General features: G+C 44.0%; 1 protein-coding gene across 2 annotated transcripts in view; it reads left to right on the top strand.

Moving 5' to 3' along the window:
- The window catches only part of LOC309330044 (uncharacterized protein), a 97,432-nt gene extending 75,372 nt beyond the window's left edge, over positions 1 to 22,060 (top strand). The window contains exons 1-2 of one of the 2 annotated variants that reach the window (XM_081841446.1): positions 20,440 to 20,479; positions 21,319 to 22,060. In XM_081841446.1, coding sequence (XP_081697572.1) covers positions 21,337 to 21,828 — 492 coding nt within the window. In that variant the 5' untranslated portion in view covers positions 20,440 to 20,479; positions 21,319 to 21,336 and the 3' untranslated portion in view covers positions 21,829 to 22,060. Of the gene's footprint in view, positions 1 to 20,439; positions 20,480 to 21,318 lie in introns of those variants that run through there. The other variant, XM_081841447.1, reaches the window with a different exon arrangement.
- The last annotated feature ends 546 nt before the right edge of the window (positions 22,061 to 22,606 follow it).

The following is a 22,606-nucleotide window of genomic DNA, read 5'->3' as shown; positions in this document are numbered from 1 at the left end:
ATGAGAGAGCCTGTGTTTTCAATGTATCATAATAGCTCCCCTACTTCTTTAGAGTTTATTTCTGAGGTGGGATACCCTCTTCCACCGGAGGGCTGCATCCCTTTTCAGGCAACTTTTTGGAGGCCACTTGGGGTTGGGAGTAGGAAAAGAGGGTGGAACAAAGAATCTAAATGGCATGCCAGATCAGACCCCACATCTCAATTTGTCCAGCATTTCATTTTCAACACTGGTCAGCCCAGAATTCCTGGGATGTCTACAACAACCAGCATTCAGGGAGAATCTGAACCATCTAGCTAAGAAGCTAGTGTTTCAAAGCAGTGTTTCAAAGCTAACTTGTGGGACTCTAGATGTTGCCGGACTCCAATTCCCATTGGAAGTAGCCAGCATGACCAACGATGATCAATAATGATGGGAGCTGTAGTCTAGCATCATCTGGTGGGTTACAGGTGAGGGGAGTCATTCTACATGACCCCATTTAGAATCTGTGGCTCTCCAGATGTTGCGGGACTAGAACTTCCACCAGACCAGATCAGCATGTTCCAAAGTGATGGAAGTGGTGATCCAGAATCATTTGGATGGTCAAAGGTTAGCTATCCCAGTACTGAAGAATTGTAGAGTCTAGTGTTCCAACTAAGCCTAGATTTACCTAAACTTTCTATAAGAATGAAAACACCTTCAAGAAAACATACTCACCTGCTTCTCTGGGAAGATGCTGTTGTGAAGACGGGAGAGTCAAATGAAGCTGATGGAATTTTGGAGAAAAGTCTAAGCTTTTATACTCTTCTTCCAGCCTCCCTACTGGCTAGGACACAACCTTTTTCTCGTTAAATTTCTCCTTTGCCGGAGACAAATTTATTTTCATGTGCAGAAATTTGCCTGACTAAGCAGAAGGAACTTAAGGATTACCGTAACCTGCTTTTGTCACAACGCAGTATGAAGACTCTTAACATTTTTAATCTTCCCTCTATCATTGACCTCAGCATGGTGTTCTTCAATTTACACCCAGATCATCAAAGCACTTCAAAAAGCATTCATTATAATCTTTCCTTCATTTAATGCTTGTAATGATCGTAATTTATTTGCAACACAAGCTACGTGCAGGTAGCAGTAGCTTAATAGTCCTCATTAAAAAATGATGAAGCCAACTCAAATAACTGCACCATTATGTTTTAAATTGCTTTGTAAAGAAATGTGCATGCATCTACGGAAGGTTACATCTATGGATTGGAGGTGAATTTGCTTATGTCTGCATTTTAATGAGAAATCATTTAGCATGTCTCAAAAAATGTGATCTGAAACACACCCAAACTTCAAAACGTTCACTTCTTCATATTTGAATATGTATTCCTCCAACCAATCTGTACAAAAAGGTGTATATTAGAGAGAAATGTGCATAAAATTGATAGTGAAATTAGCATACAAAATGTAGGCAAAAGTTGCACTAAAATGTTGGGGAATTTCTGTTTAAATGTGCAGAATTGAATTTAAGAGAGAGAGAAAAATGAGAACCAAAACTGAACAGTTTCTTCCATTCCACCTTGTTTGAAACTAAATCAGGTGGGGGACCTGTGACCCTCCAAATATTACTGAATTACAACTCTTATCAGGGACTTGGGTGGTGCTGTGCTCTAAACCACTGAACTTTGGGCTTGCCGATCAAAAGGTCGGTGGTTCGAATTCCCGTGATGGGATGAGCTCCCGTTGCTCGGTCCCAGCTCCTGCCAATCTAGCAGTTCAAAAGCACACCAAAAAGTGCAAGTAGATTAATAGGTACTACTCCGGCGGGAAGGTAAACGATGTTTCCGTGCACTGCTCTTGTGTCAGTGTTCCATTGCACCAGAAGCGGCTTAGTCATGCTGGCCACATGACCCAGAAAAACTGTCTGCGGAGTGGACAAACGCATGCTCCCTTGGCCTGTAAGGCGAGATGAGTGCCACAACTCGAGAGTCATTCACAACTGGACTTAACTGTCAGGGGTCCCTTTACCTTTTACAACTCCCACCATCCATGTTCCTTGGCCATGTTTGCTGGTGCTGATGTGAGTTGGTGGAGCTCCAGTTGGAGTAAGTTGTAAGAGTTGACAGAGACCCATCCCATCTCCAGCCTATTTCCAAACCAACTAAACCATGGGGAATACTCCCCAGCCAGTTCGTTGCACAGGAGCTTTTTGAGGGTGATGAGAGTGGAGCTCATAACACTAGGATGATCAAAATTTCACCACCTCTGAACTAAGTAATGCTTAGATTATGTCCATGTGAGTGTGAGTGGAGGAAAGCACCAGAGGAATGCAGTTGAACACTGGTGAGAGCTCATCATCAAGCCTACCTGGTGAAAACAGTATACTTTGCTGCCTCCATCGCATCCTCATTGTGTCGTCCAACAGAGCTTTTCCAGGTAGTGTTGAGCCTTCTACAATCTGGCCTGAAGGAGGTGAAGGGGAAAAAATGGTAGCTTGTTTGCAAAGCATTTCGAGGATAGAATTGCTTCCATACCTTGACTCCACTGTTTACATTAGATGAACCTCAAGAGGTGTCCAGAGCTCTGTCTAGTTTTGTAACGCTAAGTGAGTTTCAGTTAGTAAGGCCTGAGGATGTGGACAAGGTGCTTTGATCGGTCAGGGCAAAACCACTTGCACTCTGGACCCTTGCCCCTCTTGGCTGATAAAAATTAGCAGAGAGGGTTAGGGGTGTCCCTGCCTGCTTGAAGGAGACAGTGGTGATACCACACAAGAGATGTTCTGTGGATTCAGAAAATCTAAGTAAATACTGGCCACTTGCCAATCCACTTCAGAGCAAGGCTCCTGAGTGGATGGTCATGGAACGGATCCAGTTTCTTGGAGGAAACTGATTTTCTAGGTCCATTTCATTTGGGGTTTAGGCCCAGTTTTGGCACAGAAACTGCTCGGGTCACCCTGTATGATAACCTCTGTTGGGAGAGAGCCAGGGGAAATGTGTCTTTGTTTGTGTTTTAATGTTTTCTCCCGCATTGGTCTGTACTGCAACTTTCCAACAGTTTAACTTCACCCACAAATGCACACTCCTTCATTTTCTTCCAAAACAGACAAATGCCAACTCATTTCTCCTCAGCCTCTCAGTGACTTTCAATACTATCAATCATGATATCCTTCTGGAACAATAACAGGCATAAGCAAACTCGGCCCTCCAGATGTTTTGGGACGACAGTTCCCGTCATCCCTGACCACTGGTCCTGTTAGCTAGGGATCATGGGAGTTGTAGTCCCAAACTTCTGGAGGGCCGAGTTGGCCTATGTCTGAGCAATAGTATGAGTTAGGGATGGATGGCATGGCATGGATGGATGGTCTCTTCCAGAGGACTATGCTTGGTGAGTGCTTTTCAGCCCTGTGGAGCCTTCAATATGGGGTTCCTCAGGGTTCAATCTTATTGCATATGCTGTTTAACATCTACATGAAACTGCTGAGCGGAGCTGTATACAGTTTTGGAGTATGTTTTCGCCAATATGCTAGTGACTACACAGCTCTGCTTCTTCTTGACATCTACAGGTGAGGCAGTGGATGTGCTAGACCAGGCTTCCTCAACCTCGGCCCTCCAGATGTTTTGATACTACAGTTCCCATCATCCCTGACCACTGGTCCTGCTAGCTAGGGATCATGGGAGTTGTAGGCCAAAAACCTATGGAGGGCCGAGGTTGAGGAAGCCTGTGCTAGACCATTGTCTGGCCTCAGTAAGAGACTGGATGAGAACCAATAAACTCAACCAACAAGGCTGAGTCAATGAATGGTTCCCTAGATCAGATGGATGGGAGGTTGCCTGCTTTTGATGAATCATAGAATCTTAGAGTCAGAAGGGACCCAAGGGTCATCTAGTCCAACCCCCAAGTTTACATTCCCTCTGAAGGAGCGAGTTTTCAGCTTAGTATGGACATCAGTAAAAACCACCCAGTTGATCTCAGTGCCTCCTATGCCTTCACTCTTGCCTTCCAACAGGTGGACTGAGGTTGAGTTTCAGGAATGATTCAGTGTGCAGAAAAATCAATGGATTTGTTGGGGAGGTAGTTGCAATTAAAAAACAGGGTCAGAGGTGTTTTCTTCCAACTAATGGTAACAGCCATTAGGTCAGCAGAATGCTAACAGAGAAGAAGGTGCATTGGCCACTTGATGCCTTAGGAAGCTGTGATCACAGAGAATGTGGTAAAGCCACGAAGCAATTAGGCAAAGAAATGTCTCGATCTGTTCTGAATTAGCATGTGTGGAGCTCCCTAGCCAAGAGCCTTGAAATCATTGAGGGATGTTGGGAGAAACTCTGACTTCAGTACCTCCCCAATGCTTCGTCAGCTCAGCTTTTGTAGGTCAGCAATGCCAGAAGCAAGGGAAAAGGTTCTAATATAGAGCCGTCCTTAAAAATTGCCCAGTTGGAATATTTGACTCAAAATCTGGAGGTTCCTCTTCAAGAGAACTTGATGAGACATTAAAAGATGAGCTGTACAAACCCAGCCATGCTTCTCAGGGAGGTTGCAAATGTCCCCATTCCCTTCATTGGGGATGGGAGAGAATTTATTGGACTCCCAACTCCTTATCAGCCAGTGTGGTCCACCCTCAGGGATGCTGGGAGTTGGAATCCATCATCATTGGGAGGACCACTGTTTTCTGAGTCAGTTTATATGGGGAGAGGCGGTCCTTGGGGTATTGCAGTCCTGAGCTACGGAATGCAAATAAAAATTTTGGATCCTACTTGCCCAAAGATGGAAGGAGGACAAACTATCTACAAAAGAAGAATGGTTGATAAAGATGATGGACGATGCCGAAATGGCAAAAGTGACCCAGAAAATCAGAGATTAAGAGGACAATAAATTTAATAAAGAATGGAGAAATTTTATAAGTCACTTGAAAGAACACTGTAAACAATTAAAAACATTGGCAGGATTTAAAAACAACAACAACACTTGCAATGAAGCGAGAACTATGATAAAAACTGAGTTTTAAGAAAATATGGAGAATATGATATGATGCAATTTGAAAAGAAGATCTTGGGAAACCATGGAGGAGTGGAGGGAAGTTCGGGGATTATGAGTATTCTATTTGTAAAATGATTGTGATGATAATTGTTAAAAGTGAAAATGAATTTAATTTTTTATAGATATATAAAAAGGAATGCAAATAATTTTTCCACTGATTGCATAGGTTTCAATAATTCTCATATTAAAACAAAGCTACTAACACTCCAATTCTCATGCTAACAATGACTGCTTGTATCTTCACCCTGCTACAACTCTTACATATTGTGAGAATGGACAAGTTGTGGAAGGTCTTTTTACTATCCCAGATTAAATACGAGCCAAAGGTTACCCCCTGCCTCTTTCCCTCTCTACTATATTTCTGTAAGGGGAAAAAATGTTGTCATGGTGTAGTTCTCATTGGTGCCAATAGGTGGCAACTGCAACATGATGACAGAGCAGCAGGCAGATGGCACAGGCAGGCAGAAAAGTGAGTACAGTGGTACCTTGGGTTACAGACGCTTCAGGTCACAGACTCCGCTAACCCAGAAATAATACCTCAGGTTAAGAACTTTGCTTCAGGAAGAGAACAGAAATTGTGCGGTGGTGGTGCAGTGGCAGCAGGAGGCTGTTAAGAACAGTTTCAGGTTAAGAACAGACCTCCAGAACGAATTAAGTTCTTAACCCGAGGTAGCACTGTACAAGGGCTGTGGAAGCTGCTGAGGAATAGCTAGTAATATCCAAGGCAACACAATGACCAAATACAATGATACGATATCAATATACACTCTTTATATAATATGAAATATATGAAAACAGATAAACGGAAAAGTTATGAATCTCTGAAAGTCACAAAATATGCACTCTTGAAAACATAAAACCGAATAAACGTAAGTTTATGAAAATCTATGAAGACTATGCAAGTCTCTGAAAGAAGCAATGTATCAGATTCTTATCTGGTGAAAACAAGCTGTAAAGCTTTGTTTATGGCGTCCAACGCTGCCAAAGTAGTTCACAAACAGACGTTGTGAACAGTGATTCCGGATATACCCACGGTTTCATGGAATTCTTCTTCAGCACAGCAGAAGGATACAGAAATGCTTCCTAAACCCATCTATATGGTGAATGGAAAAGTATAACAAGAATAGCTATGGAGCAGTGGTCATAAAGTTATGTAGGAATAGCTAGGTTAGGTCAGGGATCCTTCCCTCTCCAGCAGCTGTGCTGCTCTGCTGCATACCCTTTGCCAATACTGCTGTTTCAGCCTCAGCAGCATCAGATGCCAAGGAGGAAGAATGTGGCAACAAAGCAGGCAAGCAGCCTCCGGGGGGAGGAGGATGTAACCAGAGATAGATAGGCAGTTGGATTAAGCTGTGGAAATTTCCACACTCTTCCCCATCTCTGCTGTCAGATGCTTTTGGTAGATTAGCCAGCAGAGCCAATGGTTGCCTTCCCATGCCCTGCTGTGTAGTGGAGAAGGGCAGAAATACTTAGAATCATAGAATCATAGAATCATAGAGTTGGAAGAGACGACAAGGGTCATCGAGTCCAACCCCCTGCCAAGCAGGAAACACCATCAGAGCACTCCTGACATATGGTTGTTAAGCCTCAGCTTAAAGACCTCCAAAGAAGGAGACTCCACCACACTCCTTGGCAGCAAATTCCACTGTCGAACAGCTCTTACTGTCAGGAAATTCTTCCTAATGTTTAGGTGGAATCTTTTTTCTTGTAGTTTGGAACCATTGCTCCGTGTCCGCTTCTCTGGAGCAGCTGAAAACAACCTTTCTCCCTCCTCTATGTGACATCCTTTTATATATTTGAACATGGCTATCATATCACCCCTTAACCTCCTCTTCTCCAGGCTAAACATGCCCAGCTCCCTTTCTCATCTTCATTCCCCACAGCTGCAGGAGCAAGAACCACTGAATCAATGCCATAAGCACTGGCATAGGCAAGACCTTCATAGCTGATACCTCCGCAGCTGAGACCTACTTACGGTGGAATCTGCAAAGTACAGCCATTCCACCAGCTTTCCTGAGATGCCAGCTTATGATTAGGCAAACTAAGGCCTGGGGGCCGGATTCGGCCCAATCGCCTTCTAAATCCAGCCCACGGATGGTCCAGGAATCAGTGTGTTTTTACATGAGTAGAATGTGTGCTTTTATTTAAAATGCATCTCTGGGTTATTTGTGGGGGATAGGAATTTGTTCATTTCCCCCCCCCTCCCCAAAATATAGTCCGGCCCAGAGCTGTCAACTTTTGCCTTTTTTTAAGGGAAATTCCACTATTCTGAATAGGATTCCTCGCAAGAAAAGGGAAAGGTTGACAGCTATGGTCCAACCCCCCACAAGGTCTGAGGGACAGTGGACTGGCCTTCTGGTGAAAAAGTTTGCTGACCCCTGTGTCAGCTACATCAGGCATTTCCTTTCCCTCACTTGTTATCTCGCAGCAGCCATTTCAGCGGGGGGGGGGGGGGGCACAGAAGCAGGGTCTCTCCCTCAGCTCTGCTGAGGAGACAGCTCCATTAGGGTCCTCCCTCTATCAGCTTTCAGCCCACCAATGCCATTCCATCAGGCTGCAGCAGAGGGAACAGAGAGAAAGAGGAGGGAAGCAAAACCTCTCTGTTGGTTCCATTGAGAGAGTAGCTCCACCAGGTTCCTCCCTCTGCCAGCTATCAGCTAACTGCTGTAATTCTACCAGGCTGTGGCAGAGGGAGCAGGGAGGGAGGAAACAGGAGCAGGACCACTCCATCAGCTCACTTGGAGCCAGCAACTTTTGACTTGTGTTGTGTCTTTTTAGTTTTAAGCCGAAGGGCAGGGACTGGCTTCATAATCTCAGTAAACTGTTCTGCAAACTGTCTTAGCTGAAGAGTGGATAAGAATGCAGTAAATAGGTACACAATAGTTTGAGGGGAGAGACTTCATCAGGCAAGCAAACTACAGCCCTTGAAGCTGTCCCAGAAAATCCAGCGGGTGCAGAATGCTGCAGCGAGGCTCCTCACGGGGTCTCTGCCATGGGAGCATATTCACCCAGTGCTTTTCCAGCTACACTGGCTCCGGGTGGAGTACAGGGTCAGATTTAAGGTGCTGGTTTTGCCTTTTAAAGCCCTTCATGGCCTAGGACCGCCTCTCCCGGTATGCCCCACGGAGGACCTTAAGGTCCATAAATAGCAACACTCTAGAGGTCCCATGCTCTAAGGAAGTCAGATTAGCCTCAACCAGAGCCAGGGCCTTTTCAGCACTGGCTCCAGCCTGGTGGAACGCTCTGCCTCATGAGACCTGGGCCCTGCAGGATCTGATTTCTTCCCGCAGGGCCTGTAAGACAGAGTTGTTCCGCCTGGCCTTTGGCTTGGAATCAATTTGATTCCCTCCCCCTCTTTCTTTTTTCCTTTCTCCTTCTGTGTTGGAACTCCTATTTGAGGACTTCCCTGGCTTTTTTCTGGCCCATGTAGGACCAGTCTGGATAGTTAGCCTTGATGAAGACTTGACGTTTTTACCCCCCAAAAAGTTTTTGATTGAGTTTCCACTGAAATGAGATTGCATTTTAATATTTTAATGTATTTTAATCTTGTTTTTAAGCTGTATTTCAATAAATTGTTTTTATATTTGGTGTTAGCTGCCCTGAGCCCGGTCTTGGCTGGGGAGGTCGGGGTATAAATAATATTTATTATTATTAATATAAGGCTTTGCCCAACCCTTCAGTCTCTGCTTCTCAATTTGTTTTGTATTATTTTATGCACCGTGGCTTGCCGTTGTTTTATCGATTGTAGTTTAGAAATTATTTATTGTAATTGTTAAGAGTAGATTTCTGTTTATTTTTTATATGCTGATACTTAATATCATTCTATACTATTCTAATGATTGCTGGATGTCGCTTTATTTGATGCAGGTTGCTTATTTTAAAGTTATGTTTTATTAACACAGTTTTGTATCGCATTAGATTGTTATAAGGTGTACATTCTTCGTTTCTTCAGCTTGTAAACCACCTTGGGTACTGTAAGATAGAAAGAAGCTATAAAAATTAAAATTGATGATGATGATGATACACAAGGCTTAAATACTATAGCACTATTCAGCAATTATCCACCACGTGTCGAGTTGAAATTAACCTACATGGTTATCATACATCCGTGAACTCAGTAGGAGACCACCCAACAGCTGAAGCATCTGGAGCATCAGCTACACCCCCACCAAGACATAACCCACCACCCTGAAAAAGATATAACCTGAAAGCTGTGTTCTTGCCACTGCTAGTGCTGAGCGCTACTCCAAAGAAATTGTGGCAAGATTCCTTCCTCTCTAAGTCATTATGAAGTGTCATTGTGCTAAGGCATTCTGGGCAAATTACTTTAAGTATTTGTTTCATTGTGTTTCTGTTCATCCTCTCTTCCATCATGGAAGGCAAGGCAGCATGCAAATGCTTCCCAGGCATTTTTCTATGCAAGCACCAGCTGACAGCTCCTTCCATCTCCCTTCTCCCAGCAGTCTGCCAGGGAGGGAGATTACACATGCCAAAAGTGTCAGAGCCCATCACCGGTAGAGGTGCCTTGAAATTAGGCATGCATTAAGAAATCAATATAAATATATCTATATTTAGAAAGGAACAGAAATGGTTTATTGAGTATTTACAAACGTACTGTAAACAGGTGAAGACATTAGCAGGATTAATGTAAAAAATCTGCATTTTCAAAATATATATGGGATATATATGAGAACAGATATACAGTGGTACCTCAGGTTACAGACGCTTCAGGTTACAGACCTGGTCAGACTTCAGGGACTTGGCTTCCCGCCCCTTCCTTTGGCAGTAGATAAACAGAACAAAGCAAAAGGAGTCTCTTACCAGTTAGAAACTTTAATGATCACAGCGAAAGAACAAAGAATCCATTTCTAGGAATGAAGGTGCTGCTGATTAAGGATTCCACCCACTTCCCCTCTTGTCATCCACGTCACATCCATGTCTTGCAACCTGATCTCACAACCACTTTGCTTTCTGTGCTGCCACCATATCTGCTCTCCTTGACCTTGGGCTGAGTGGATGGACGCTTTCCAGTGAAAGAGAGTCCATTAACTCTCTCTCTCCCAGTTATCCTCCTCCTAGCTGTTCACCACCCGGTTCTTCCCATCTTCTGTCTTCTGAACTATGTCCCTCTGCAAACCACTGTATTCCAAATCTAATGATTTCCAGGCAGGCTTCCAAGCCCAGATAAGAATTAATGAGTCTCTGGCAGTTTTTAATGGTTTCATTTATTCACAATACAATCAGAGCATGGCTACAGCCCTCTGCTCCATAGAAATCGGCTGGTCACTCTGAGAAATCACTTGTGTCACAACAGGAAAAATGCCAATGTCCCACCTTTCCCTTTTTGCACTATTGTTGCAATCTGACCTTTTCAGCTCTTTGGACGTGAGCAGAGGGAAGGGGGAAATCTACACTGTCCAAGCATGAGCTCTCAGTCCTCTGCCTATCTGATTGTTGCTTAGCAACCCCTCCAGTGCCGTCTATCTCTTCCCCTCCCTCGTCTTGTGAGCTTTCTGTGTCTGCTCTAACTAACTCAGTGAACACTTGGGGAGGGGGGGGCGAGCCCACTTCCTCCAACTCTAACTGCAGGCTGTCATATTGAGAGCCAGACCCTGTTTCTCTTCCATCTCCTTCATCTCTTGGCTCAGCTACGCTCCTGACATCTACTGTCCCACTGCTCCTGGGAAGATTCAGGAGCAGGGGGAGGGGGAGACTCCCACCATTGCTCCTCAGTGCAGCCCTCCTCAGCACAATCCCTGAGACGTGAGCAGTGAGAAGACCCCTTCTTCCACTTGCCTTTGACTAAGATTCCACAGAGCCACATATCAGTTGCAGAGTACCTGCTTTGCATGCAGAATATCCAAGTTTCAATCCATTGCATCTCCAACGAGGGCTGGGAAAGAACCCTATCGGAAACCCTGGATAGCTACTGACAGTCAGCATAGACAATACAGAGCTGTATGAACTAATGGTCTCACTCCATACGAAGTAGCTCCTGATGCCCCCTACTTAAACCTGCCTTTTATTCAGAATCATAAGGACTGGGATTCTATTTTACTTCTACAGGAAGGACCATATTGCCATGGTAGAGCACCTGCTTTGCATGCAGAAGGCACTCCCTGGCATCTCCAAGTCGAGCTCGGAAAACCACTGCCGGTCACTAAAGACAGCACTGATCTAGATGGACCCAACAGTGTGATTCAGTGCAAAGCAGCTTCCTATATACCTATCCTCCAAGTCCTCAATAATGAAGGGATGCTCCTAAGTCAACAGTAAGGATCTCTCTTTGGACAGGTTGCACAGAGAGCATCCGCCTTCCACCCCAAAGAAGATTTAACTTGGTTCCTGTTACACTTTAAGAAATATTAGGTCCAAAACAAAGTACAACCAGTGGCCAGGGATGGTTGGAGTTGTACCTTAGCAACATTTGGGAAGCCCAAGGAGCCAGTGTTGTGTAGGGATTAGAGTGTTGGACTAAGATCTGGGGAAATAGGGTTCAAAGCCCCACTTGGCCATGAAGGTCACTGGGTGAGCTTGTGCCAGTCAACTCACTCTCAGCCTAACAAAATTCACAGGATTGTTGTGAGGATAAAATGGGGAGGAGGAGGTCTATATGTTCTACCTTGAGCTCCCTGAAGAAAGGGTGGGATACAAATGCGATAAATATTGAATTCATGCAGTTTCCCACACTTCCACTAACTTATGAGCCTAGTATGTCCTCCCTTCGGTTCTCTGTTAGCTCAGGAACTCCCTAGGACAAAGTACTCCAAAACTGTTCCAGCATGAGAGAATACCCTCTCCCCCCCCCCTTCCTTTTGAGAAATAAGAGCTGGTAACAAACCAAGAAAGAGAGACATATTTGAATTCAGAATGAGCTTTATTGAAAATATTGAGTGGGCAATTGTACAAGAAGCAGAAATGAACAAGGAAAAAGCACACACAATGGAACGTGGCTCTGAACTTATTACTGGTCTACAGACTTTGAGGAAAGACTTGAAAAGGAGTAAGGAAAGGTTGCTGAGAGCCATTTAAAAGCTGTTGGGCTTGATGATGGTCCGAAAAGCTCAGATTTTTCAGAATGCAGAATGAGGCACTCAGTAATGGATCTGCATCATCTTTTCCCATTGAGGGTCATTCCTGTCATCATCACACATTTGTTCTTCAAGAGTCCAATATATCTAAAAGCACACACTACCACGACGTGCCAGCAGGGATTTCCTTCCAAAGAGCCCACCCTCCTCAGACCATAAAGGGAACCTCCAAGGTAGCCACCGAAATTGCTTCCGAGGAGACCAGACCCATAGCCATAGCCTCCTACCAGCCCAGAACCAGTCAACCATTCTCTCCGGCTCCCAGTATATTCTGCCTAAGAATTTTGGCTCATCTTTCCCTCTCCAGTAAATCTTTCCCTCAGACACTGGGAGCTAATCGGGATGCCATCTGTGACCTTTGCTGTTTTGTGAGTAAACATATTTGTGGAAGTATTTAGATCTTCTCTTAATAAAGTAATTCCTGTACCTGTGTCTAGAGATGCCCAGTGTGTGTTGTTATTCATTAAAACTTCCTCCATTAACTCAGTCCAAAGAGCTGAAAAGGTCAGATTGCAACAATAGTGCAAAAGGGGAAAGGTGGGACGTTGGATTTTTTCCTGTTGTGACACAAGTGATTTCTCAGAGTGACCAGCCGATTTCTATGGAGCAGAAGGCTGTAGTCATGCTCTGATTGTATTGTGAATAAATGAAACCATTAAAAACTGCCAGAGACTCGTTAATTCTTATCTGGGCTTGGAAGCCTGCCTGGAAATCATTATAGTATAGATTTGGAATACAGTGGTTTGCAGAGGGACATAGTTCAGAAGACAGAAGATGGGAAAGACCGGGTGGTGAACAGCTGGGAGAGAGAGAGTTAATGGACTCTCTTTCACTGTAAAGCGTCCATCCACTCAGCCCAAGGTCAAGGAGAGCAGATAAGGTGGCAGCACAGAAAGCAAAGTGGTTGTGAGATCAGGTTGCAAGACATGGATGTGACGTGGATGACAAGAGGGGAAGTGGGTGGAATCCTTAATTGGCAGCACCTTCATTCCTAGAAATGGATTCTTTGTTCTTTCGCTGTGATCATTAAAGTTTCTAACTGGTAAGAGACTCCTTTTGCTTTGTTCTGTTTATCTACTGCCAAAGGAAGGGGCAGGGAGCCAAGTCCCTGAAGTCTGACCAGGTCTGTAACCTGAAGTGTCTGTAACCTGAAGCGTCTGTAACCTGAGGTACCACTGTATATCTGTTCTCATATATATCCCATATATATTTTGAAAATGCAGATTTTTTACATTAATCCTGCTAATGTCTTCACCTGTTTACAGTACGTTTGTAAATACTCAATAAACCATTTCTGTTCCTTTCTAAATATAGATATATTTATATTGATTTCTTAATGCATGCCTAATTTCAAGGCACCTCTACCGGTGATGGGTTCTGACCTGTTCAGTTCACACTCGATTTCCTTCCCGACCGCCATCCTTAAACAGTCCAAGGTCAAAAACTGATTTTCAAGGCTTTTATCTTTAGCAATTTCCCAGCTGCTCCTTACGACAATATCCCAAAGCTCCCTCTAGAGGGATTCAAGTTCCTTTTCACTCCTTCCAGCACAGACCCAAAGGTCCCATACGTTAAATTGTAACAGTTCCTTCCTTCGTTTTAAACGTAAGCTTGTAACAAAAACAGACAGTAGAAACAAAGTCCTTCTTTTGTATTTTGACAGCTAACTTGACAGCTGTCAAATTTATCTATTCACCGTCAGCAGGCTCTCACAGACCACTCCCGGGTTTAGGGAAGTGGCGCTTCAAATCCCGAATTTTAACCTTCTCCTGCAGGCTCCCCTGCTTCCCAAAAAAATATTGATGGTAATTTCAATCAGTGGAATTTAAGTCCTTTACATAAAACTCTCCGCAACCTTAGTTAACAGGTTCTTTGCTTCAGTTTATTTACAGAAAGGGGAGGCGGACTTCCTGTTTAGACCTTCCCCGATCGGTGCCAATTTAAAAATACTTTAGAAATCCAATTTCCGTTCTACTCATGGGTTGTTGATTGAAATCCAATTGTCCACAAGAAAAAGTCAGCGCTCTCCGGTGTAGGAATGAAAATCACGACAGACGAGTAGAGGGTGTCACGAGAGGCGTCTGCCGGGAAGTCCCGGGAACTCTCTTTTATTGAATATTACAAACATTGCCACAGGTGTGCTTGTGGCTGATTGGTTGATACAAACACAAAGAAACTCGTTGCTTATTGGTTAATGCAAATGCAAGGCGGGAATTACATGTGAGGGGTGGGAATTACATGTGAACATTAATCACTGGTAGATTAAAGGCTGGGAGACGAGGTTGGGACTAGACAAGCATGAAACCTCCTAATTAATAATAACTAAAGATTAATATGGCATAAAACAATTACTAATGATTGATCATAACATGAAAGAATACAATAATCAAGTTCTATAGATGTGGTCAGTTATGCATGGAGAACGAGTCACCATGAACTTAAGGTGAACTGAGCGATGAGGGAATGTCTTGGTGTTTGGAACAGGTTCGTACAGTGTGTGCAGAAACAGAGAAAAGATTATAAGCAAGACTTCCCAGAATGCAAGAGAAAAGAAGCAATGCTTCCCATAAGGCCACAGTTATGTGCAGAGGGAAAACATATGTGCAGAAGGAAAACTTCCCTTTATCTCCCCCTTTCTTTTCTTATTTGCGAGGCATACTGGGTAAGGCAAAAATGTTTCGGGATTAGTGGTGTGCCAGCAAATGCCCGAAATAAGTTCGCCAGGGAGGATGGGACAGAAGATACCACGAGATACGTGGTTTGCCAGCGCATGCTCGAGATAACTCTGCCCATTTCTCCCCTTTGGTTTACTGTTGGTGTTGCCATTTCGCAAGATAAGCAGCAAGGATTTTATTGGGTGGCTGAGGGGGAGAGAGAAGCCGAGAGAAAAGATTTATGAGGCCAGGAATGCATTGGAGGAAGCAGCAAAACAAAATTAATATACATATAATAACAATGGCATATTGAAAAAGACTACGAAGCCAAGTAAAGTTTGGCAGCCAAGCGGTAAGCCACTGGGTGAAAGAATCCCAGAAAGCAGGAAAACCAACATCTTGTTTGATGTGATGTGTGAGATTTTGCAAATGAGAGATTTGTTTTTGGATAGCCTTAGAATTGTCAGTGATATTAAAGCAGCACATGTTTTCCACTTGTTCGCATCCGTAATGATGGAGCATCAATAGATAATCGATAGCAGCGGTCTATAAGAGTCCATGACGCAATTCACTCTGTTCTTTATTCAAAAGGTGAAGAGCTTGTGAAGTAGAATTCAAGGCTTTTGCTGCGGAGCAAGCTAAAGAGTTAATATTCCTGCTATTTCGTACAGCCAATCCAGGGACTCCTAAAAGAGAGACAGCTAGAGAGAAATATTCAGATCTGCTAGGGAGAAAAACAAAATCGTTATAATCATTAGTCAATTGCACAGTGCGTCAATATCGAGAGCGGGACAAATGATGCTTTTTTGGTAAAATAATAGACATACCGCTTAAGCAGCAAGGTGTGCCATGGCTGATGTTTGCAGGAATGTAATTAAATGTAAAGCCTGGACACGACCAAAACCAGCCTTCAGGCAGCTCTGTGTATTTATATACATAGGAAATATTTACATAATCAGAGCAATTGAAATTATCCTTGCCCATTTTCACACAGTTGGTTTTTGTGCAGTTCACCATACGGGCACAAGTAACATTAAAGGAAGCCACGTATGGGGTCATGGAATTGGCTGCGTGGAGAAATGATGCAAAACTTTAACAGCAGCTGCCAGCTCAGAATGCTGGGCAAACTTCTGTGGAAGAATGTAGAGGCTGTGCCATTTATCATTTTGTTGCCATGCAACGACCCCCCTGGAGGGGGCTCCATTAGTAAACACAGTAAGGGCATCCAACGGGACAGGGCTACTGCACTATGCTTAAATTCACTTTCAAAAACTACATATTGAACAGCAAATAAAAGCATTTGGTTGGCTGCCAAATTTGGATTGGCTCCGGCAAGCAAGGACATGGCATGGCTCTGGTTGCCAATTTCCGCACAAGATTGATCGGTGTTTGCATTTTCAAAAGCCAATTTCTTCATGAGTTCATTCTGGGCTGTAGTATTATCAACCTGCCTGGTGACAGAAGAGCTAACAGGGAAAGCAGAAGGCAATTCCCCAGCCCACACAGATTCCTCCTCTAAGGACAGAATTCCTTTCTGCCTAGCCAGAGAAATTGAGGTGCGCACAGCTCCTGTAGGAGAGCACGCAGGGGTTGTGGCAGGCAAAGCAGGCAAAGGAGGAAGGGGAGGGGTGGATGGGTTTGTGGGCTGAGGTGTAGGGAGGGGTTGGCAAGGCTGCAATGGAGGCAAAAGCTTAGGATAAGGAGGGGGGGGATTGTCTGCTACAGCCAGAAGGGCAGGGGCCGAAGGAGACGCCTGGGGTCCTAATTTAGCAATGGCAGCTGCACATTTCTGCCAGGTGAGCAGACAATGAATTGAAGCCCTCGGTTCTGCAAAGAGGGTCTTCCCGATCTTTTGCCAAGTCTCCACCTCCAGAGAGCCCTTCTCGGGGTAGGAAGAATATTGGCAATTGATCTCCAAAAGTAATTGTTCAATTTCTTTTAAGGAAATTTGAACACCCACAACCCGTTGCCTAACTAAAGAAAAAAGTTCCTTGGCATGCTCTTTCTGCATCCGAGTCAAATCGCCCCCCATACTCACGAAGTAGCGCGCTGAGACTTTTCCAGTCGAGTGAAGTACAGGGGCTAGGCTGCATAAGGGATCTGGATCACGTCGGGGTCACCAGATGTAGGAATGAAAATCACGACAGACGAGTAGAGGGTGTCACGAGAGGCGTCTGCCGGGAAGTCCCGGGAACTCTCTTTTATTGAATATTACAAACATTGCCACAGGTGTGCTTGTGGCTGATTGGTTGATACAAACACAAAGAAACTCGTTGCTTATTGGTTAATGCAAATGCAAGGCGGGAATTACATGTGAGGGGTGGGAATTACATGTGAACATTAATCACTGGTAGATTAAAGGCTGGGAGACGAGGTTGGGACTAGACAAGCATGAAACCTCCTAATTAATAATAACTAAAGATTAATATGGCATAAAACAATTACTAATGATTGATCATAACATGAAAGAATACAATAATCAAGTTCTATAGATGTGGTCAGTTATGCATGGAGAACGAGTCACCATGAACTTAAGGTGAACTGAGCGATGAGGGAATGTCTTGGTGTTTGGAACAGGTTCGTACAGTGTGTGCAGAAACAGAGAAAAGATTATAAGCAAGACTTCCCAGAATGCAAGAGAAAAGAAGCAATGCTTCCCATAAGGCCACAGTTATGTGCAGAGGGAAAACATATGTGCAGAAGGAAAACTTCCCTTTACTCCGGCAACGGCTACGCGGCTTCACTCCGTAAAAATAGCGGTCGATTCAAAACACCGCGCCGCTCACCCCACGTTACTTCGGAACCCCCAAAAAGGGGTTTCCCTGTGGATAGGGGGGGCGCTCCTGGTGTCAGCTGAATCCCACGTTCCCAGGCTTCATCTGCCTGGGATTTCTAAAGGGTCTCCGCCTTCGCCGCGGCGGCACGACCCGAATTCCACGGAGCGGGTTCCTCTCAGTCAGAGGAACGCCGCTATTGCCGATGGCGCTAACCCGGAAGTCTCCGGTTTTTGAATGTTTTTTGAAGGCCAAATGACTTAGTTGTTGAACAAATCAGCTCCCAAGCGCCAAAAACCTGGAAGTAAGTGTTCTGGTTTTTGAATGTTTTTTGAAGGCCAAACACCTGACGCAACTTCCGCTTGACCGCAGGAAGCTCCTGCAGCCAATCGGAAGCCGCCCCTTGGTTTCCCAATGGTTTCGGGAGACAAACGGATTAAGTTTGAGACCCAAGATTTCACTGTACTTGGATAACTGCACTGGGAAATGCAGACAGCTACAGATTTTGTAGCACAGCAATGTTTCAGTTTGCACATTGTTTCACAAAGGGGTGAATAAATTTTATTTTTCTTTAAGGGTCAATTGAATTGAATTTCTCTCCCATTCCTAAACTCACCTGCCCCTGTCACTGAAAAAACTTCATTCCTGTTTCTACTTAAACTTACTCTACTTACTCTACTCTACTTACTCTACTTGGTCCTTGTTCCCTACTGTCATGGTAGAAGAGAAGAAGAAGAGTTTGGATTTGATATCCCGCTTTATCACTACCCTAAGGAGTCTCAAAGCGGCTAACAATCTCCTTTCCCTTCCTCCCCCACAACAAACACCCTGTGAGGTGAGTGGGGCTGAGAGACTTCAGAGAAGTGTGACTGGCTCAAGGTCACCCAGCAGCTGCATGTGGAGGAGCAGAGATGCGAACCCGGTTCCCCAGATTACGAGCCTACCACTCTTAACCACTACACCACACTGGCTCTGGTAGTGTATATGGTTCTGACAAGATATCACTGCACTCCCATCAGCCCCAGCCAGCATGGCCAATAGTCAGAAATCATGTGAGTGAAATCCACAAAAACTAGGGGGAATCCTGTTGTCTACCTCTGCCCTGCTTAAATTAAGCCTAAAGCAAATACATCTGTGGAACCTCCTCTATTGCTGAGGTTCATATCCAAGGAAAAGTGTGCACAGTTCCCTATTCAGACCCGCTTCATGTCATTTTGTAACAATGCCAGAGGCTGAGCTATAAATGGCCAATAGCTATGATAGCAGTGTTTGAAATTCACCAGGTGCCAGGCTCATTTTGCACCTGGCTATTGGCCACTTGCGACCAAGTGCTGATGCCCAGGCACCAGGATGGTGCCTGATGTCTCCACCATCTGGAGGTGCAGGCCTGGGGATCCTTGGATCTTGGCTCTTTTCATACACTAGCAGCACATCCTGCAGAATTCTGTTATATTTTATCTGTACAATCAGAATGAACTTTGTTGTCTCAATGACCAACTTCAGGAACCAAAAGGTTGTATTAAAAAATACAACATTTGAGCCTTCTGGCCCCCAAATGGCAACTAGGCATTCCATTTTGGCAACTGTAACCCTGGTTTAAGGAGCCATATGTCACCTAGCTTATATACCTGAGCTTCCAACACTGTATGTATGTTCTATTTCCACTATCAGAGACAGTAAGCCTCTGAATACCAGTTGTGGGGAATCTCAGGTGGTGACTGTGCTGTTGCATTCAGATCTTGTTTGCAGACTTCCCATTAGGAGATCTGGTTGGCCACTGGGAGAATAGGATGCTGGGCTTAATGGGTCACCTTTAGCCTGATCCAGAAGGATTCTTTTTTAGAATTCATGGAGAATGAGGGTATCAATGGTCATGAGCCATGATGACTATGTTCTATAACTACTGTCAGCACGCTTTTGTATACCTGTTGCTGGATTCAAGCCATGATGGTGAGCTTTCCATAGACATGTGTGATAACAGAATGCTGGATTAGATGGGCCTTTGTCTGATCCAGTCAACCCTTTTTATGTCCTTAAATCCCTGGTTCTTCGAAAACAGCTCACACTATATGAACCTTTTATTTCTTCAAATATCTTCTTTGAAAAGAATTCCCAAATAGTTGTGGAAATTCTCATACGCTTCCTTGCTTTATTGCACTTATCCATACCATATGGTACGTTTGCATCACTGAAGACTGGAAGAGCCTTGTTCTCAATACCAACCAGATGTTTATGGGAAGCCCGGCAAGCACGAACTGAGCTAACAGCAACTCTTTCCCCAAAAAACAATATCCTTGGTTGTAATGCATTTTTTGTATGTTATTTTCACTTAGTACAGTATGTCCATTCTTATGCACAATTTTGTACACATCACCTGGCTGCAGAACTGCATGAAATATTCATGTAAGTGTGGATTTCATAGGAGTACACTGCTTCAATTGCTATACCGTTTCAGAAAACGCAACCTGGATCAAATTTCTCCCCCAATCTTAACTCCAACCGTGGAGGTTAAACAAAAACAAAAACTGCTATGGGTTGTGCACAGAATGACTAACTAAAATCCTGGGTATAAAAGTCAATTAGACTTCTGAGAAAATCAACAACGATTTTGAAAATAATGAATGGAGACAAAACACCTTTTGATCTGCCTGCCAGGAGGAACAGACAAGATTTTTTACCTTTCTTAATCTTTTATTAGCTTTGTCTTGTGGAAGAATAACTATGAAGAGAGTGGGGTGCTGTGAAAACACTTAACACTTTTGCCTCGTTTCTTAATTAGGGCCATGATGCATTCCAAAAATTGCTTACTAATTAAAGCCCGAGGGGAAAGGAGGTGTATCCAAGCTGGATGTGGAGCCACCAGCAGATACAGATGAAATGGTATAAAAGGGCTCCCTGAGCTGAGGTCTTCCAACAGCTTCCTTTGGCTTCATCTCCTTCACTTCATTTCCACTCCTCTGAGACTTTGGTAAGTCAAGTTTGTGCACATATGATGTTATATTTGAATAATTCTTGCAGTGGTCAGAGCGTTCAGGTAACTGAACTCCAAAAGAAGGCTAAAATTCTATTACTCTGTGAATTGGGTAGATCTTCCACCAGGAACCTTACACCCTTAAGTTGTTGGCTGGCTTCTTTTCTATATGTACCTTATGAAATCAAGTATTTAGCTGCCTGATTCTGAGTGTTAGTCCATCTAGCTCAGTTTTGTCTACACTAACCAGCTGAAGTTCTCTGAGTTTCAAGAAGGGAATCTTTAGCAGCTCAATCTGCAGATTCCAAGGACCAAACCTGGGATGTTCCGAATGAAAACCACTGAATGTTCGGCCACTGAACAATTGTCCTCCCCCTAAAATTATAGTAAGGTTCTAATCTTCATGGTTCCAAATAAATACCTGACTCAAATGAGCATAGGGAGTTGTCCTGTACCATGACAGACCATTGGAATCCCTAGTTCAGTTTTACCTACTCAGATTGGCCATTGTTCTACAGGCCTTGAAGCATGGGACATTCCTAGACTATCCTGAAATTATCAGGGATTGGATTTGGGATCCACAGCGAAGAGAAGGGCTGTAGTAACAAAAGCAGAGAAGAATAAAGGTTTCAGGCATGAGGTCTTAATGTTTTCAGAATTATCAAAGACAGCTGATTTTCAGGGATGGAGAAAGGAAGATGGATTGAGTTTAGTGAACTGGGAATGGGTAAAATATCCTACTGCCACAGGATGATTATGTCTGAAATATTCTCCCCACTGTCCATTGAAGTGATGTACCCCACACTTATTTTGTCCCTTGGTGTTTTTGGTTTCAGACTCACCTCCACCCAACAATGGTTGACTGTGGTCCATCCTGTGCTGTCCCATCCTGTGCTTCCAGCCCCATTGTTGGATTTGGCTCAGCAGGAGGTCTTGGCTATGGTGGTCTCGGCTATGGATTGGGAGGTCTCGGCTACGGTTTGGGAGGACTCGGCTATGGATATGGAGGCCTGGGCTATGGAAATGGAGGTGCTGAAAGAGCAGCCAACCTTGGCATCCTAGATGGGATTATCCCTAAACCCATCAACCAGATCCCACCAGCAGAGGTCACGATCCAGCCACCTGCCTGCGTTGTGACCATCCCAGGGCCCATCCTCTCTGCCAGCTGTGAGCCTTTGGCTGTTGGAGGCTACACTCCATGTGCCGTTGGTGGTTCTGGGATCGCAGGAGGCTATGGCGGCTTGGGCTTTGGGTCTGGTCTCCTTGGAAGCTCTGGCGGCTTCGGCTATGGTTTGGGCTACGGGAGGGGAAGAAAGTTCGGGCGTCGTTTTAGCATCTGTTCATAGGCCAATTAAACCTGAGAAGCATATCCTGAACTGATAATCAGAGGGCTTGATACAGATCTATCGGCCATGGTTCAGAAAAGCTGAACTCAAGCAATCACTCCTGGAATTCATCCTCCGTTCTTTGCTTCAGAGTGCAGAAGAAAAAAGATCCTTCTACACCGATTTTCTTCTTTGCCCCTTTCAATGCTCTTACTTTGACCTTTTCAATAAAGCTTGTTCTGCATTCTAATAACCTGTTTGTCTTGGTTTTTTAATGTAAAGCCTCAGTTCCGCAAAGCAAGGTGTCCAGGGCCTCAGCTGTCTGAATCAGTTTTTGGCCAAACTAAAATTGGAACATTTGCAGGACATCTTTCTCTCTGGCCCCCTGAATGGTTTAGTTCTATATGGTTAAAATAAGGTACATTCGCCTTGAGAGAATTATTATTTCCCCCTTTTTCAAAACAAGTCCCCTTTTAGAGTGCCTCAAACCATTATTTATTCAGAGAAGCAACAGTCATAATAGCTAGATAATCTTTTGTAGTTTTGCAATATTTGCATATGTATACAGTGTGGAATGTATTGTGGACTACAGCTTTTGCAATCAATAAGTTACAAAACGTTGGACAATAACGTATTTTTGGTGGGTGATAATGTAGTCAAATGGTGCAGGATTATCCAGCCTCTCAGTCAGATACTGTATTTTGATAACAGTTTAAAATTATTGCATACACAAGTTAAAGAAATATATTAAGCACATTTAAACCTTGACTTCATTTTTTGATCTGTAATTGGCAATTAA

Source organism: Podarcis erhardii, assembly GCF_964252035.2.
Source record: "Podarcis erhardii genome assembly, chromosome: 15".
Lineage (NCBI taxonomy): Eukaryota > Metazoa > Chordata > Lepidosauria > Squamata > Lacertidae > Podarcis > Podarcis erhardii.
The sequence above is the reverse complement of the archived record's forward strand: the minus strand, read 5'-3'. Positions and strand labels throughout refer to the sequence as shown.